General features: G+C 45.8%; 1 protein-coding gene across 1 annotated transcript in view; it reads right to left on the reverse strand.

Annotated features, from left to right (window-relative positions):
- The window catches only part of LOC144108391 (uncharacterized), a 37,828-nt gene extending 20,037 nt beyond the window's left edge, over nt 1–17,791 (reverse strand). Inside the window, exons 1-5 of the mRNA XM_077641638.1 lie at nt 17,481–17,791; nt 16,110–16,219; nt 13,358–13,375; nt 11,016–11,066; nt 7,567–7,714 (exon numbers count right to left, since the gene is read on the reverse strand). Of these exons, the coding sequence (XP_077497764.1) occupies nt 7,567–7,714; nt 11,016–11,066; nt 13,358–13,375; nt 16,110–16,219; nt 17,481–17,791 (638 nt within the window). The remainder of the gene's footprint in view (nt 1–7,566; nt 7,715–11,015; nt 11,067–13,357; nt 13,376–16,109; nt 16,220–17,480) is intronic.
- Nucleotides 17,792–18,439: the final 648 nt, after the last annotated feature.

Here is an 18,439-nt window from a genome sequence, read left to right on the forward strand (position 1 = left end):
ACTGACTTGTTGTGTTTTACTTAGAGATCTATGTGGGTCTGGGAAGATTTGTCTTTCTTTCTTGAAGTGGGTAGTAATTTCTTTGTAGGTCGTCATTCGCTCTTTGGCCGACCTGAGCTCGGGGTAACGCACCTCCCGGTTAACTACAAATCTTCGGGCAAATTGGTGCGCCGCGTCGTTTCCAGGATGGCCCGAATGGGCGGGGACCCAGATCAATGTGATCTGGCGGGTAGTGGAGATTTTTTGTAATATATTGATGGCTGCTGAGTGGGCCCTTCCTTTGCAAAAATTCCGAATTGCGGTTTTAGTGTCGCTGATGATGTATTTGGCAGTGGTGGAGGTAATTGCTAAAGCTATGGCAGCTTCTTCGGCCTCCTCCGGAAATTTTGTTTTATCGATTGTCGCCGATACGACGGGAGAACCTCGATGATCGACAACTGCCAGGGAATAGGCGTCTCTGTCCGCATGTTCTGCCACGTCCATATGCGCCGTGTCTTTCTGAACAGAAAATCTTTCGTGAAGTTTTTGTGCCCTAGCCTTTCTTCTGTCTGTATCATAGTGTGGATGCATGTTGTTGGGCACAGGATGGACTATTAAGTGTTCGTGCACGAGTCTTGGAATTGGCAAGGTGTGTGCACGGATTCCTTCATATTGTATTCCTGCCTTCTGTAGGATGAAACGTCCCGTTTCAGTGCCTGATAGTCTTTCCTATTGTGCGGTGAGGTGTGCTTCCATAATTTCCGCTAAGGTGTTATGAATTCCTAACTGTATTAGTTTTTCATTTGGGGTATGACGAGGGAGTTTCAGCGCAATTTTGTAGGATTGTCGAATTAGAGAATCCACTTCGTCCCTTTCTCTGACAGTGAGGGTGACGTATGGTGGGGAGTATTTGACTCTGCTAAGAACGAAGGCCTGTATTAGTTTCCTGGTCTCGGCTTCTTTAACTCCTCCTCGCCTATTCGCGATGCGTCTTATGAGGAAGGAGTTTTTGGTTGATGGTGTTTCTCAGCTTCTTAATTAGTGTGTCGTTTTTTCGGTTTGACTGTATCAGCATTCCCAAGATTCTTAGTGTTTCCACTTCTGGGATGGCTGCGCCTTCCGCGTTTATTTTGATCTCAGGCGCTTTATTTTTTTTACGCTTTGGGTGTAGGATGAGGAGTTGAGATTTTTGGGGGGAACACGCAAGTCCGGCGGCGTGTGCCTCCTCTACTACTACATCTGCCGCTTGTTGTAGCGTATCTTGTATCGTGCCGATACTGCCCTTGGTGGTACAAAGGGTGATATCGTCCGCGTACAAGGAGTGTTCTAGGTCTGGAATTTTGGCGAGTTCGCGTGCCATTTTGATGAGGGTTATATTGAATAAGAAGGGGGAGAGGACCGATCCTTGCGGCGTTCCTCTGTCTCCTAAAGTGAAGGTGTCGGATTTGATTGTGCCAATTTGAATTTTAGCCGTTCTATCGGAAAGTTCTAACGGTGAAAGAGAATCTATAGGATTGCTTTGTGTTTGACGTTATCAAATGCTTTGGTTAAATCTAGAGCTAGGATTGCCCTTGTGCTCCTTTCTTGCTCCTGAGATAGGACCTCGTTTGCTAGTCTGAGCATCGTATCCTGTGTTGATAAATATGGTCTAAAGCCGACCATAGTGTTTGGATATAAATTCTCTTTGCGCATGTGGGACTGCAGTCTGTCGAGTATGACGTGCTCAATCATTTTTCCTAAGCATGAAGTAAGCGAAATAGGTCTGAGATTTTCGAGCGCGAGCTTTTTGCCTGGTTTTGGAATGAATTTAACGATGGCGTGTTTCCAAGACCAATTTGCCCGAGGATTCGTAGTTAACCGGGAGGTGTGTTACCCCGAGCTCAGGTCGGCCAAGGAGCGAATGACGACCTACAAAGAAATTACTACCCACTTCAAGAAAGACAAATCTTCCCAGACGACTTTTCTGAGAACATCTCCGCTGTCGAGTCATGAGCTTATGAAGCTTTCGTCTGAAAACCCAAGCCATCCGAGCACCCTCAGTGACCATCCATTCTTGGTTGCACCGCAACTTCAATGCACTGCAATGCAGTGTATTGGCTGTACATTTTAATAACAGGTGTGTTTTGCATCGTGCTTTGAGAGATGTGATTGCTCTTAGACAAAACAAGCCCCGCAATGTTCTGGACAACGTGGTATATCAGCGCCGGTTCAAATGTTCGTTGTTGGCGTCGTGTTCGCATCCAAGGTGTTCGTTGTTTGGCGATTCCGCTGAATAATCCGTCGACTTTCCCGCTGATTACGTCGACTATTCTCCTGCAGGTGGCGTCGACGGTTCCGTCAACGCTTCCGTAAACTTTTCTGTAGGCGCTACCGTCAAAGGTTCCGTGAACTATTCCGTCAAGGGTTCTGACGGCGACTCCTCCAACGTTTCCGTCAACTCTCCTGCCAAATCATCCGTCAACGATTTCGTCAACGATTCTGTCAACTCAGGCTGCTGGCTCGTTTCATCGGCACTAGTCGACGAGACTTCAGGTGCGGCAGTGGTGCTATGGTCCCCCGTTTCCGGTTCTGCTTCACTGGCTGCATCGCTGTGGACCAAAGCGTGAAGAAATAAGGCTCATTATATACGCAGTGTAGGCACGTATAATAGGACACATGTTTCGTCACAAAATTCACACTTCCGACAGACGCATGACGGTATTCGCGGAAGCATTAGAATTCGATTCCTAACATTAACTTCTTGCTCACTCCTACCAGCACTGGAGAAGTCGCTGCTGATTGCTCTTGGGATGGCGCCTGCATGATGCACAGCCTTTTTAAAAAGTAGACACCCAAAGGGTTCCCTTCTCATCAGTGTATCGCGACTTTTGTATCATCAGTGTAACTCACAAAGTTGGGACTCTCTCTATCGCTGTCAGCCCTCCGGCCCTGAGAAAGGCGAAAATATTGCCAGCTTTCTGAATCGCTTACAAAGGCAAAGTCAGCATGTTTCACAGTTTGACGAGGTTCAGAGTTCGAACTACACTCTAAAGAGAAAGTAGTGTACAGGGAGCAAACTATCCTCTAGTGCACTCCCATTTATAAAAAGGAAGTGCGCTAGAGGGCACCTTACTCCCTTTTTACTCCCATCTAGGCGTACTCATGTTTGGAGTGTAGCCAAGTTTGAAAGTAAAGCAAGTTATTTTGCGCTAGCGTTCGAAACGGGCGTCATAATCACCTATTAAAGCAGTGACTGCGTTCAGGCTTCTCCGCATAGCATGTCACCGCCCTCCCCCCCCCCCCCCCACCCTCCTTGGAGGGGGGGGGGTGTACAAAAAACGGTTCAGATTGTTTAATTCAGTCTGAAAATTGCCGCGAACCCATGAGGTGCAGGAAGCGCGTGGCCAGCGTAATATTTTTTTTTTCTCATCCAGAGGGCTCAGCATTAGAAGGCCTAAAAGAAGGAGAGAGAGAGAGAAGAGAAAGGGATGGCGTATGGTTAACAGGTCATGAAAGTTTATTTTACAACATGAAGGGGGCCGCAGTTTTGTCTTCAAGAAATGTAGGCACAAAAGTTCAGGAACGGACAGCATAAATAAACTGGTCCTCCGGTTAATTCTTCTGGCGGTCTGCTCAGTTATTTTGGATATTTATGACACCATTTTATGAATGCTTAGGTCCTGTGAATTTTCACTCAATTAAAAAAAGATCCATCAGAGAAGTGTCTTGTCAGTACCTTGTACAGAGGGCAACGCTTCAATGATGAAACAGGACTAATATGATATTGTGTTGAATTGTAACTATTTTATAAACTGCTGGAGCCTTTGGCAGCAGCGGCAGAGGTGTCTGGACGAAGGCTGAAATTGCCGGAGCCCTTCACTATACGGCGTCCCTCATAGCCTGAGTCGCCTTGGGACGTTAAACCCCCATAAAAGAAGACAAATCATACCAAAGCTGACATTTCTGTTTTTACAGATAGTTTCCTATACTTTCCATGCATGAATGCTTCTCATTTTTCGCGTTATATTCATTGCTGCTGCACCACAGATTGATGCCCTTACATCTTCTGTGCACTGGTATTGCCCTGAAATATGTTAGCAGCTCTAATCACGCTAACCTCTTGCGTGCCATGAACCTTCAGGTGAAAGAGAGGGGTTTTGTATTGCGTACAGTGTGCTCCTGTGGCTGCCATGCAGGCAAATATTTCGGGCTCTCTGTAACGGCACCAAAGAAGCTGTCAGAAGCTGCTCGTAAGAACTTGCGTGGGCGCTGCATGTACTACTGCCAACAGGTGCAAGGACTTCTTGGCACACGGTCAGGGAGTCACATCTGCGCTCGCTAAGAAGCTTGACGAGCTCATGAAATTGAAAGCACAAGCCATGGTGAACCCGCCGCGGTGGCTCAGTGGTTACGGCCCTCGGCTACTGATCCGGAGTTCCCGGGCTCGAACCCGACCGCAGAGGCCGTGTTTCGATGGTTGCGAAACAATAAGGCGCCCGTGAGCTGTGCGATGTCAGCGCACGTCAAAGATCACCAGGTGGTCGAAATTATTCGGGAGCCCTCCACTACACCACCTCTTTTTTCCTCTTTTCTCTCAGTCCCTCCTTTATCAATTCCCTTACGGCGCGGTTCAGGTGTCCGCTGAGATGTGAGACAGATAATGCGCCATTTCCTTTTCCGAAAACCAATTTAAATTTAAGTCATGGAGGCGGAAAAGAGACTCCAACTTATGAGTGCGTCTTGCTTGAGTGAGATTGACAAGGACGAAAAGGATATATTGCCAAGCTGGGGACCGCGTCGCGTATCTTGAGGATAATGTTTCTGTTGGCCAAGTACGCCAAATACGTTATGACCTTAATTAGCTCGAAGAACATTGCAGGAAACTGAATTTGTAAATTCGTGGTTTATCCTTTGATAAAAATGAAAATCTTTTAAACCAAAGAAAAATGCTACAAGTATGCGACAACATCGGGTTTAGCTTCTCGGCGTCGCTGTAACTCAGAGCAATCTTGTTCTTCGCGCTGGCACTGGCGCCCAAGCCATTGCTGTGTTGGCGCCTTCGTCAATGCCAAAAAAGGGGGAAAAAATGGGATTCAATATCACGCACGTCCCAATGCTTGGAGAGCCAGAGCAGAGCAGAGCTGTAGAGAGGCTAAAGCTGTGATGCACGCGGTAATCTTGCTCTCTTGGTGTTCTTCTTCTGTTTTATATATCTCATGAGAAAACAGCGAGGACAAGACAAGGACGAGGAAAAAATACGATGGCACGAGCACTGCTCGTCCTCGTCTTGTCTGCGCCTGCTTTATCACTATGAATTGCCAACAAGCCCCGTTCATCCGTCTTAGCAAACTTTATATAGCTATCCCACTAACACTTTTGAATAGTAATTACCGATTACGGCCTTGGTAGTGCCTCCTGGTATGAAGATGACTTACTGCGCTCTCTCAGTGGTTATAACTTGTATGCGCCTGTTTTATAATGTATTCAGTACTTTGCACACATGAAGCGCCACCTTTTGTTTCATCACTGCATGTCAGTAGGTTAATCTAGGTTTTACTGAAGCTGCTGTCGCATGTTATTCGCCAGTTTTGTGATTTATTGCAATTTCTACATAGCTAACATTTGTAAGTTCCTTCTCTTGTCTGTGACTAATTTGTGATGACATTGTTGCAGTTTCATTGTTCTTGATTACCGCCAACATCTTGCGTTTACATCGTCTGTATTTCCCCCTGTCTGTAATCTCTTTTGCTTTTGCTACCTGCATTATTATGGCAACTGCTACCGTGGATTTATTACGTAAGGCCCAGGAGACGGGCAATTTCGTCGGGGACTTTTCATCTTCGATCTCAATAAAGATTGATCTGAGAGCGGGGGAGAGGGGTTAAGGAAAGAGAGCTGTGCTGAGGAGTGTTGTTTCAAACAGCGTGTGACCATTGTGGCGTCCGTAAAATCTAGCTAAGTTTCATGGTTTTCACAAAAGCGATTTCTGTACAGTCATGTGGAAAAGTTCGCAGGATGCAGATGTGGCGTAAAATTACTTTAGGATTGCCTCGTTTGTCAGTCAGCTGGTATTCGTTTAGAAGATGGAGCACGCGCGCCCTCTCATATGCTTCTAAGCTCTCCATTAACCTGCATTACCTGACTAGAAAAATAATTGTTTTTCCGCGAACACGCATCCCGCAAACTTCTCTTCATGACTGTACATTCGCGCTTATTGGTAGGCTCAGACTGTGTGCCTGTTAAGCGTGATGTGATGATGCTCCTGTGTTAACAGATTCTCTTGAATTGCTCATGACTACGCGTGACGACTCCGTCTGGTTTTTACTCTGCCTCCATAAGAAGGACGAGAAAGGAAAGCACGAGCAACTGCGCAACTACTAACAGCAATTTTCTCGTTCCTGCTCTTTACCTGTTGCTTCTTATTATGCTTTGCCACGCTTCTATTGAGTTTACTTACCATCTACGGATTACTTCGCAATTTTTTTCAACTCAGGTACCCCACCCCATACGTTACTATCGGGAAAGAAAGCCTCCAGGACGCGTGAAAAGTGACCTAGGCGCGTAAACTTACGGTCGTCTCATCTGCCTACTAGCCTCGGCTCTCACCTCCACCTGTGCGGCAACGAGCCTGAGACGAATAACAGAGCTTTCGGATAGGGTTGCCGTACAGGTTTCCTGGACGGGTTTGTACCCGAGAGTATATTGCGACGCTTGTTTTGTATTGGCACACTTTCGTAACACAAGCGCTCTTAAGTCGTTTGTGAAAACCGTTATTCAACACTCGGGCCACATTTTGTTCACAAGCTTCCCTTATTTCTTGTTCGCGTTAGAAATTTTTGTACAGCACACCAGCCTGCAGTGTTCACAATTTAACAGGCTACGAAATAAATAAATAAATAACAAAGCCCCTAAAACTATCGATTTGTAAGCACCGAAACTTTAGTGCATCCAAAATTTGGGAATACTTAAGCTCTGTCTTTAACGGCTTGACTCGATAGATTCCACAGAGTTAATGGGTCTTGTCAGCGGCTCCTCTGGCCCACTCAGACACGGGCACTGTTTATATGTTATGTGAAAGATAACACGAGATACATATGAAGCCCCGCTCTCCGATTTAACGGAACTGTACGAACGCGTCCGTGTGGACAAGGGTTAGCGTTTCCGACTCGTAACCCAAAGATCAGGGGCTCGATTCCCGACTAACTATACCAACTTTCTTTCCAGCGCAGTTCGTTTTCTTAATATACATTAGTTACATGTCCTCATGATGTGCGAGTCATGTCGCGGCGTTTAAATCGCCAGTTTTCTGATGTTTTAATCGCCTTTCATTCCTCAACCAAACGTATGACGTGACCAGGCTCTCGACCAATCCGGATTTTCCGCACACGCCGACGACAACGCCAACTACGCCGGGTTCTCCACGGAACGGGGTCCCTAACGTTGTCACGCAGGTACTTTTCCCACACATTTTCGATGTAAACCAATGCGGAAATACCGGCGGCCGGTAGGCGTATCGGCTTTGAGTTTTGTGCTGCTCCCTGAGACTCCAGTTCTCGAGCACATCGTGAACCCTGCGGTCACCGCTCGCTCAACGGCTCTGTGACGCACCTTTGGGATGACGTCGTGCTGTTCGAGGCGCCAACGCAGGTGTCTTCCACCACTTCTTTGCCGGGTCCGCACCGGCAGACATTCTCTATACAAATTGCTTGGTGCCTGCAGGGCGTAAACTGGTCGCAGGTGCCGTTCAATGATCCGGCTGCAAGCATATCACCAACAAGCCATCACTAGTCCTGCACAATCCAAATAGCAGTCGGATGTCCTCCTTAAATGTATCGCATCTATCTTATCACTACTGCCGAACGTTTCCATCTCATTCATTCATTCATTCATTCATTCATTCATTCATTCATTCATTCATTCATTCATTCATTCATTCATTCATTCATTCATTCATTCATTCATTCATTTCATGCCCAATGTTCTTGGACAAAATTTTGAATACCGAAAATTATAAGACATTCTTTTGGAAATATGAAAGGTAATGGTCCATTCTTCCAATGCGCAGCAAAATCTTTCTTTTGAAGATTTTCCATCGCTCGCAACGAGCAGTGAAGACTGCCGTAGGAAACAAATGGGGAACGCTTTTGACTATAGCAAAAATGGTAATAAAAAAATGCAAGCCTTCCTATATGGGGGAGATCTGCGGATATGTTTTGATTGTTATAGTGAAATCTTACATTATATAATAAAAGACTCCGCTCAAAGACTCAGTACCGTTCAAAAGTGCTTTTGTCCACAATTGTTGGGTAAGCTTTGGTCTTTTGTGACGAACCGCAAAAAGCACAGAGGTTAATACGAGTACACAAAGTCGTCTTTCCAAACAAAAAAAGAACATCTAATAAATCAGTGTGAGAATAGAATTTAAGCGTCAAGCACTTCCAGGTGCCTGTGAAAATCTAACGTAGCTGACAATGAATCTGTCCACTAGTCTTCATGATCTTTATCTGATACTTTACCTTTATTCTGCGCATCGGCGACTCTTAAAGGGTGACAAGGTTAACTTTAAGGCTTTGCATGTATGAAGCTTGTTTGGAAAAAGCGTGCCAAGTGTTTTCGCGATACTTGAAACCACGTAATTGCTGATTACAGTTGCGACGATTTCCAGGCTTCTTCCAACTCACAGTGCCAAGTGGTCGGACAGCAGCACCATACGACAGCTGATGATGACGTAAACGACGGTAACAATCAGAACTGCAAATTCATAGTTATCGCCACCTGACTGCGTGTAAACTATTAAAACTGCCCTTAAAGGACCGCGAACCACTCTTATTAAAAAAACATGCATCAGGGCCGTGCGGATCTGTGAAATCAGGCTTTACGCGCATGCGCCAGAGTGCGGTTCCCTCTGCAATGCGAAGTGTGCGTCTCTAAAGGCATAGGCACTTGCAGAAACGCTTGAAAATTTGAAACAAACCCAGCATAAATAAGGTCCCGGACTGGCGGCTTGGCACAGTTTGGGAAGACGCGACATAGGGCACGGGATATTGCAGTACAAGTATATATGTTAGCTCTGTTGGCTGACGTGATCGCCAACGGTGTGTTGAGAGCAGAAGCTTCAATGGCGTCGCGGTTTTAATCGGCCGTTTTCAGAAGTAATCGTTTCAGAAGCTAGTGCAAATGGTTTACGTGCAAGCTGTTTACTTTTCAGGCTTGCTGAATCGTCAAAAAAATGTTTCAGGTTCCCAACCATCGACTACAGTTTTACAACGGCCTCTGCTTGCCACCATATGCTTTTTCTTGTTTAGTACGCTATCAGTTTCATCCGCCTTCCGCCTGTACTGAGCTTGTGACATTCCGTTTGAGCTGGCTACACTAATAATCCACCGCTAAGACGACAAGGAAGCATATAATGATCCGCCAGGCTCCCTGCAAGCGCGAGATTATGTTTGGAAAACAGCAATGCCCTCCATTATTATAGCAAGGGCTATTTAAAGGACATTTTAGCACCCGAGCAGCGTCGCCCCATTCGGTTTAGTCACGTGACAATTCGTGACGTCAAATTCGTTTGGCCAGTACCCTAAAGACTCTCGGTCGTCTCCATCCTGAGCCGCGCTAGGTGGGCTAGGCATAATCGGATACAACTTAAGTTATTCCACGCCAAATAACCCAGTCATTACGCTCGGTCATTTTCGGTTTCTTTAAAAAAATCATTGTACATGGAGTTGGTATGGTAGAAACTCTCCCAGCAGAATTTCGGCGAAAAAAAATGTATTCGTGCCGCGGCCGCCATCATAAGTTCGAAACTTATAGCAAAATCTTTCTAACAAAAAATACAAAAAGTGGTAGGGTTTTAACGTAGCTCAACCGAGTAAACGTGCAAAAGTCTGGTTGGCTCATGGTTTTGCTTTTCTGGTTCGTCGGCACGTCTGGTTCGATGGCAGTATTAGTTAACTATAGTAGTGGTTAGTTCGATAGCAGTATTATTTGATGAAGATGACAATGTGCAATAAAGAGCGCGAGAGTGTTTATACTATTTCAACAGCGGTGCCGGTTACGAGCGTTGAAGGAGCAGCTGCGCAAGGCCTCCGCCGCTGGCGCTCCGTGAAAGGTCAAAGGTTCACACATACCTCAAATTTTTTAGCTTCGGTTGTGAAGTGGCGCTTTCGGTGTCTCGTTAACCCTCAATTTATAGTGTCAATAAAACCTGCTTTAAAAATATTATGGAGCTGTTGAGTGTTAAGAAAGTGTTTTGTTATTAAAGGACTGCGGGCAACAAGTCTTTTCTTGCGTGTTTTCTTATGAAAAATGTACGTGTATCACCCGCAATATTCGCCGACGACCCCTAAATAATTCAAAACCTAATATCTTCTTCACGCTGTTTAGGTTTCACTTTCATAAACCAGATGATGGTTGTGACAGGTAGTTGGTCTTTTAGTTCACGTTAGGGGCAAAAAAAAACGACAATATAATTTAATTATGACACGTCGTTTGTTGTCATTTAAACTCTCGTAGCAGGCTAGTTTGAGTGCTGTAGGGAATTAACACTGCATGCGTACCAGCGTTTATATCGCAGTTTTTTTTCTTGCCTCACGTGACCTAAAGGCGACGTACACATCACAGTCATCGTTCGGTTGATGAAACCGAAACGTCATGAGAGAAGAAATTAAATTATGAATTGTATAGCGGTCGTAAGTGTATACCACGGTGACCCGTGTATTTGAATGTCTAATGCATCATTTGAAAGAAGAAAACACGCAACTGAATTTAGCTTCTTATCGTCCTTTAAAGGTACTGAGGAGTACTAACAAGCAGCAGAGGTAATTTGCCCAATTTTGAAAATGGATGGCTCGAAACTGGTCCTTTATACGACCAGCCTTTGCCAATACACTTCCAATATTGGGCACATTACCTGCGCTGCTTGGCAGCTGCCGGGTCTTCGGCAGGGATGTGGCAGTTGCGCAGACCACTTAGTTTTGTGACGCCTCTTTGCCGTCTGCCATAAGCCTTTTTTACGTTTCATCAAAGGAAAGCGCAAGGTAGGAAAGAGGGTCGCTTACGCTGGTGTGAAGTCGTGGCACGGTTGGTAGTTGCGGTGGGGATCGTAGTATCTGCGTGAGAAGGCAAGGCGTTCTGCTGAAATCACCACAACAATTGGTGATCGGCCACAACTGAGAAATAAAAAAGCAACGATATGGCGGAAGCCGATGACATCACATGTGGTGAGACAGGCCCAGGCGGGTTGAAGTACTTGAGATATACCATATGTACACAATTGTGTACACAGCTAGTGAACCCGCAGCGGCTTCTGAGGGTGTGCCCTTTCCTAGTAGACATTCCAGAGACAGTCCATTAAGTACATGAAGAAATTTTTGTAAAGGATACTACTCCCAATAATTAATGTTTTCTTTAAAGTGATTTCAAGGCACTTATATCGTGACGGGCATTTTTTATTTTAGGTTTAATAATAATTGGTTTTTGGGGAAAGGAAATGGCGCAGTATCTGTTACATTTTAGGTGACGATTGCCGTTATTTAATATTTCTCAAAACAAGCTGTGAGCTTGGAGGCACGTGCTTTTAACGTAATCACATAAACCAGCCTTATGCAAAAATTTATTACAGACTTTTAACATTATGGGCTGGAAGAAAAACTATAGAACAGGTGACCGCATGGTGCCCCGAGTCTCCACTTCCTGCAGTCGTCTTAAGAATGTTGCAATCTGGCAGTATGTGAAAGCTTTTTAACACAATTTGGAAATCCACACTGTATTTAACGTTTCAATACAAATTAGTTGGTTTTCATTATGCTTTAAGATGACTTAGGCGGAAAAAAAACTGAATACAAATAGCAAGTAGCGTGTGAGAGGGCTAATAGGGAAGAGGTAGCAATTCCTCGATATTTCCTCCACAGTGAGAAACTTGTTTGTATTTTAATAAGCTGACTACCTTTTCTTTGCGAAGAACACGGTCCAGAAAATGTCTCGTCAGGTCAGACCACCCCCAAACCGTGCCCTCCAGGAGTTGCTAACATTTTGAAGCACACTTTGGAGCATTTATAGAGTAACCAGCGTCTTATACATGAAATATGTTATCAGCTCCAGCTCCCATTGCCGGCAAGCTATACAAGACTAACATCGTGCGAACACCGCGGCGGACTTGAGGTCAATCCTGCAGACGAATCAGTCAAAAAGATTTGAAAATTATCCGTCCGAATACTGTCCAGCAGAAAACAAAAACCTACCATAATCCCGAGCAACACTAGAACCAGCGCTGGTCTAAACATAGTGGAATCGTCACACGTGGTGCCTTAGATCACTTGGCCACCACCACAGAACCATATGTTTCATGTCAATCACTTAAATATGGAACTAAGAATTAGCAGCGACTAATAAATTGCTCATTCTTACATATTGCACATTCGACTGTAATTCTATTTTCGATTAAAGAAGTGAGGGAAAGGGTTTCTGAATGATTCAATATTTATCATCCTAACAAAAAAGGATCGGTGACATTTTTAGCCTAAACTGAAGTTTAATCTTGAACAAGAGCGGTTACAAGTATTGTGGCCCAGCAAAGCAGACGCACCATTGGGCTTTGTATAAATATGGGAGGGAAGAAAAAAAAAACTGCCACATATGGAGCAGACTAGGCCACCTTGAGTTTCACACAGTTGTTTGTAAGTTATAAGACATATATCCGGCATTGCTGACGTGCTTAGTTGGATAAATACTGAGTCCACATTGCGCAAAGCCATAGTGTGCACTGAGGTGGCGTACTCGTTCAGTTTTCTAAAGAGAGCCTGACGATACTTTGCCCGCTTCGTGAAATTCGATTAACAACACGGCGGCTCTATTCGAAACAGTAGTTCTTCACTTTAGACCGAATACGTCGTCGTTACGGTTCTGGTCGGCGCATTAATCTAATGGTGACGTTAACTTTAGTTATGACTTACTTCGATTTGACGAAATGAGTTCGTTCTCTTTATTTTAATTACGATAAAAACAATAATTGCGGCAAGTTAAAAAAAAAACTGAATTTGTACGCTTTCTCCTGAATAAAAATGCAGCTGCCGATTACCATACCCGAATTTCAAAATATACAAAAACATAAATCAAAGACCCCAACTGTGTTCCGCAACTTTAGAGCGTGGGGCATCCTAAGGTCCTCCGAGCGATATGCCCCTCAAGAGCCACGCTTCTGGAAATGCTTCTGGCTTTAATCGTTACTGGTTAAGGCCAGCATAACAAGGAACGCCGGCGGTTATTTGCAAGCTGTGACACTGAAGCCAGCGGTAATCTGAGCTTAGCGAAATGCGGCACATTCTGCATTTCTACTTCCCATACAACGGCACGGCGTTGAAAGGCACTGCGGGTTTCTTCGGGGGGATGACCAGGGACTCACCCTCGTTCGGAAGCAGCACTGAAGCGAGAAACAAGGACATCGATCAGTAATCTGTTCGCTCTGAAAAAAATCTAAAATTGGTTTTTGGGGAAAGGATATGGCACAGTACGTAACTGTCTCTTATATCTTTGGACACCTGAACCGCGCCGTAAAGGAAGGGATAAAGGAGGGAGTGAAAAAGAAAGGAAGAAAGAGCTGTAGTGGAGGGCTCCAGAATAATTTCGACCACCTGGGGGTCCTTAATGTGCACTGACATCGTATACAGCACACGGGCGCCTATTGCGTTTCGCCTCCATCGAAACGCGGCCGCCGCGATCGGGATCGAAACTAGGTACTCCGGATCAGTAACCGAGCTCTCTAACCACTGAGCCACCGCGGCGGGTTCGCTCTGAACTAATAATAATAATAATAATAATAATTGGTTTTGGGGGAAAGAAAATGGCGCAGTATCTGTCTCATATATCGTTGGACACCTGAACCGCACCGTAAGGGAAGGGATAAAGGAGGGAGTGAAAGAAGAAAGGAAGAAGAGGTGCCGTAGTAGAGGTCTCCGGAATAATTTCGACCACCTGGGTATCTTTAACGTGCACTGACATCGCACAGCACACGGGCGCCTTACCGTTTTTCCTTCATAAGAACGCAGCCGCCGCGGTCGGGTTCGAACCCGGTAGCTCCGGATCAGTAGTCGAGCGCCCTAACCACTGAGCCACCGCGGCGGGGCTGACTCTGAACTGCGGATTTCGCTTTTGGGATGACATTCGTTTATGGGACACCATTCATTTCTTTCAGTAAAAGAAAATGCTCGTCTAGGTTCTGCGACTATATACAGTATAGATTACAACGTGACAAGCTCTTACTAGAGCGACAGTTGTACAGGGTACATTATTTTTTTAATGACACCGCCGTTGTAACTCAGATGACCTGGAGAATTTGTCATCTGGGGTCATGCGTTTTTCTTCCTTTTTCGAGGCCAAAAGGTGCTGTAGACAGCTAAGCCTCGTCAGTGTGAAAAAATCGTCTATCGACCACATTCTAGTAGCTCTAAATCTTTTCGTAGTTACCCGCAACATAGAGAGTTTACGTATCCAGCTACCTTTCACGCAGTGATTGTGAGGATTTGCCTCTTCAGGCAAATAAAAGACCGTGGCATGTCTACGTGACAAGCAGGTTACGCTTTCATACATTGCTTAGGCTTCTATACGCGATTCAGGCAGTGGTAGTTACCAACAACTCTCGCAGGCTGTCGCACACAACGTTATCAAGAGTGTTAAAGGGCCGTGATTTTTCCTGTTATCCAAATGCGATGCTCTATTATTCTTAAAGCAGGATTCTCAAAGGTCGCTTTAAGAACTCCTGGTGTTAATCTATTTAGTACTCAAAATAATGAATAATCTGTTAAACGTTCTAGATACCGGAAATATGTCCAGAAACGAAGAATAAAATGGCTGAAATTTTTATTGGGAAAAATGCTGCCACCGATGGGGCTTGTGAGAGCCAGGCTGCTCTTCCAGGGCAATCTCTCGCGACCATTCATTAACTGCCACGATGGTGAGTTCACTCACAATCCGATGGGCAGATTGTGATAACTCCACAAGGTCGCGTGACCTAGGTGGCCCTGCTAGGTTGCCGGAGCTTCCTGTTGCTCCGGCCGCTCCGGCTGCGGGGCTTCAAACGGTCGCCGACGCCGGACAATTTTTCCCGACACGGGGGTACTAAAGCTCTTGCGTTGAAAAATGTGTTGTACGAGTTCTATTTGCCTTAAACCGAACACATAGGATCACAAAACAAACGGCAAGCTGGACTCGCCATAAGCCAGAAATGACAGTCGGAGTATGACGAGCCTGGCTCGTCCAAGTCCACTGGGACAGATTGAAGGTGGCCTTTATCGATATATTACCGTATTCCAAAGACAAAAAAAGTTAAGCTCACCAAAAGCGGAGCGTTTGTAAGCTAGAAAAGGGGAAAAAAATAAATAGAATCATCCCCACCAACGATCATTTTTCTCAGTCAAACAGTATTGACCTCAAGACGGTTTTTTACACACGGATCCGTGACGCCAGGCCAGACAGTCACGCACTTCCAAGCAGTGATCAAGAATCCGTATCAATCTTCCGTCATAATTTTAAGTTCATGGCACGAAAGAAAAATTTTTTGGATTTTTAAAACCTATTTTCCCAACAGTAAATGATTTTAAAGCCGAATAAACTTTAGGGTAACCAGACAGAGCCACATAATCAATTCTCACTGAGAAAAAAGATCGGTTGCAGCTGATAAAGTCATAGAGAAGCTAACGCCAACCGAATAATAGCTAAGTAAAAATGCAAGTAATGTGAAATAGAACACGTGAGCAGTGCTTGCCTGTCGTGCACCTGTGGAAGTTTTCGAAATCCGAGTCCGCGTTTTATCAACATTGTAGCGTGCACCAAAGGATACAGTGCTCCCGCCGGTATTTCACAGGTTTCAGTGTACCTGGCATCCTCAGGTGCTCAATATTACGCTGGAAAAGTCCCGCCTCCAGGTATATTCAGCTCAGATAACAGCATCATATAAAAATCACGGGAGTTGGTATAAAGGTCGCCATAACTCATCCGCCTCTGACACGGACTACCCGGAACTGCCTAGAAGTGAATTTTATCTCAATAAATCACAAAGCCATCGACTGGGTGTTATCGACGCTATCCACATCGCTTAGAGGCCTCTGCCCGTGAACACCTGTGTCGGCGATGCGCCAACACCTCCTCGTAGAACTCACTGTGCCGGAAGCCGATGAGGCCGCCAATGTAGACCAGCAGTCCGCTGACGGCCATCCACATAACGAACAGCTGCCAGAATTCGAAGAAAAACACTCTCTTCCGGAAGAACCTGTGGGAAAAACCAGGCGTACACACAAATTATAAATAAAAGGAATGGAATGCAGCCCATTTACTCTCAAGTTACTCTGAGGTTATCACGTTTTCAATCGACGTCTCGGCACGCGGCTAGTTTAGGAATAGCTACGGTGCCCTGTCCAGCGAATTCATAAGGGGTTATCCGACACGGCTTCTGACGTCACGTCCCCCGAAAGTGGGCACTTTCTGACGCTTTAAGCTGACCAGAAACTGGCACAGACAGTACAACAGAGCTTGCAGTACTAGCGCCAGTAAGCGCTTCTGGTTACATATTGATTGATGAGCAGAAAAGGAGCTAATTCTGTCAAAAAAGTAACAATGTTACGACGTGCGGAATAAGCGAGGTTTTGCTTTGGCAGGATTCCGCCTCGCGAAACCACAGCACCAAAATGTGTGTACGGACACCCTAAAAAGTGTAACAAAAGGTACTCTACAGACCGAACACCTTTCGGGGTGTTCGTAAACACATTTACGGCTCTGCGAACACACTAGCACCACAAGGGTATTCTCGAGCATCCTTAATGTGATGTTGAGCACCCTCATAAGGTGTCAGTCCTGGGAAAAAGCGTACACCTTTAAGGGTGTAAAAAGTTTTAGAGTGTAGAGATGAAGCCTGTAGCTTGCTTTTGCACCTTTTTCGCGGCACCGTCTTGATGCGCGCAGTTACCGCGATGAAGATGCGCACCCAGTAACTTTAGGAACCCAATGGACACCAAGGAAGTCTATCAGATAATATCGCTGGTAAGATGTTCCCGCTACGACAGCGCAGAAAATTTCTGGGCTGATCGCTGTGCGGAATGTTTACATGTACAGGCTCCCACAAAAGTTTTTAGAACACAGAAATCACGAAAAATGTTGATTTCATCGTCGACCACAAGTTCAGCCAGACATTCAGAGGCGCACTGTGCATGCCGCTGAGGGAACTACAAAGCGCACCCTTCAGTTCATGGCTGTACACTTATGTTGCTCAGCAGTTAGGATTTATTGTAATTTTAATGTTCCGAATACGATTGGAGGCATCTGTACGTGAAGCATACGCCAGGTTTCGAGGTCTATGCTTTGTTGGTTCCGTGATATAAGGCTTTGACATTAATAACTACCTCTTTTTCGAATGACGCCTCAACCACGCCGTCGGGAAAGGGACGAAGAGGAACTGAAAGAAGGAAGAGTTCTATAAAGAGGAACCGTGGTAGTGGGATCCGGATGAATTCCGACCAAGTACAGAAATTCCTTACGGCGTTCGCTGGAGTTCTTCCTTTGGCTGCTTGTCCCACGACTCCTCTCCCGCTACCGGGTAATAAGAGTCGGAAGGCGCGTACCCTCCCGGCATCGCCCCGTCGGCCAAGGGCGCGGCAGCGGCGAGGGGGCCGCCTTCTGGAGGGAAGCCCTGGGGTCCCGGAGGCATGTACCGCGGATACTGAGACGGGGGCTGCATCTCTCCAGGCGCGTAGGGTGCCACCTGTGACCCTTGGCGTTGCATGGCACCCCTCGGACGGACGTCGTAGATGGGCGCCGCGAACTCCCCCGACTTGGGATATTCTGCCATTGGGGTCTTCGTCTTCTTCTGTGTGATGCGTGGACGCGTGCTCACCAATATGGATACCTTTCGTCGCTGTTGTGTTGCAGCCAAGACTGACCACAGCACGGGACGTTGAAAGTTGAAGATTAAGCAGCTTAGTCCCTAGATAAGAATCTACAAGATATTTCTGTCGCTGTTCTTCTGCAGCCATTGCCTGTTTACTCAGGACTGGTCTCAGTGTGGGAAGTTTCTGCTGTTCTGGACAAAAAATACGGAAATAGGCCGAACATTCAAGGAGCACCATTAACTGAAGCAGCTCGTGTCACAGAAAATTCGGTGTCGCCGCCGGCCTGACTTAGGTGACGTGACCTAATTGTGACGTCATCACAACCTGCCCGGCTGAGTGTGTGAAAACTGCCCACCATGGCTGGTGGCAGTTAGATTAATATCAGTCGCTCGGGAAGAGGAACCTGAGTCACACAAGGCCCAACGGTGGCAGCACCTGCCATCCCAAGGCAATGGTTCATTGCTTAACCGCTACACCACTGCACCAGGAGTGGTGTGAGGACACCTAGTCCTCTATGAATGCAAAGTAGAGAATGACGAATTCTGCATATAAATGGGAATTAACCTATTGTGCTATCGCGTCATACTCTTAAGACGGAACTTAAGTGT

Source organism: Amblyomma americanum, chromosome 10 (genome assembly GCF_052857255.1).
Source record: "Amblyomma americanum isolate KBUSLIRL-KWMA chromosome 10, ASM5285725v1, whole genome shotgun sequence".
NCBI classification, from domain to species: domain Eukaryota; kingdom Metazoa; phylum Arthropoda; class Arachnida; order Ixodida; family Ixodidae; genus Amblyomma; species Amblyomma americanum.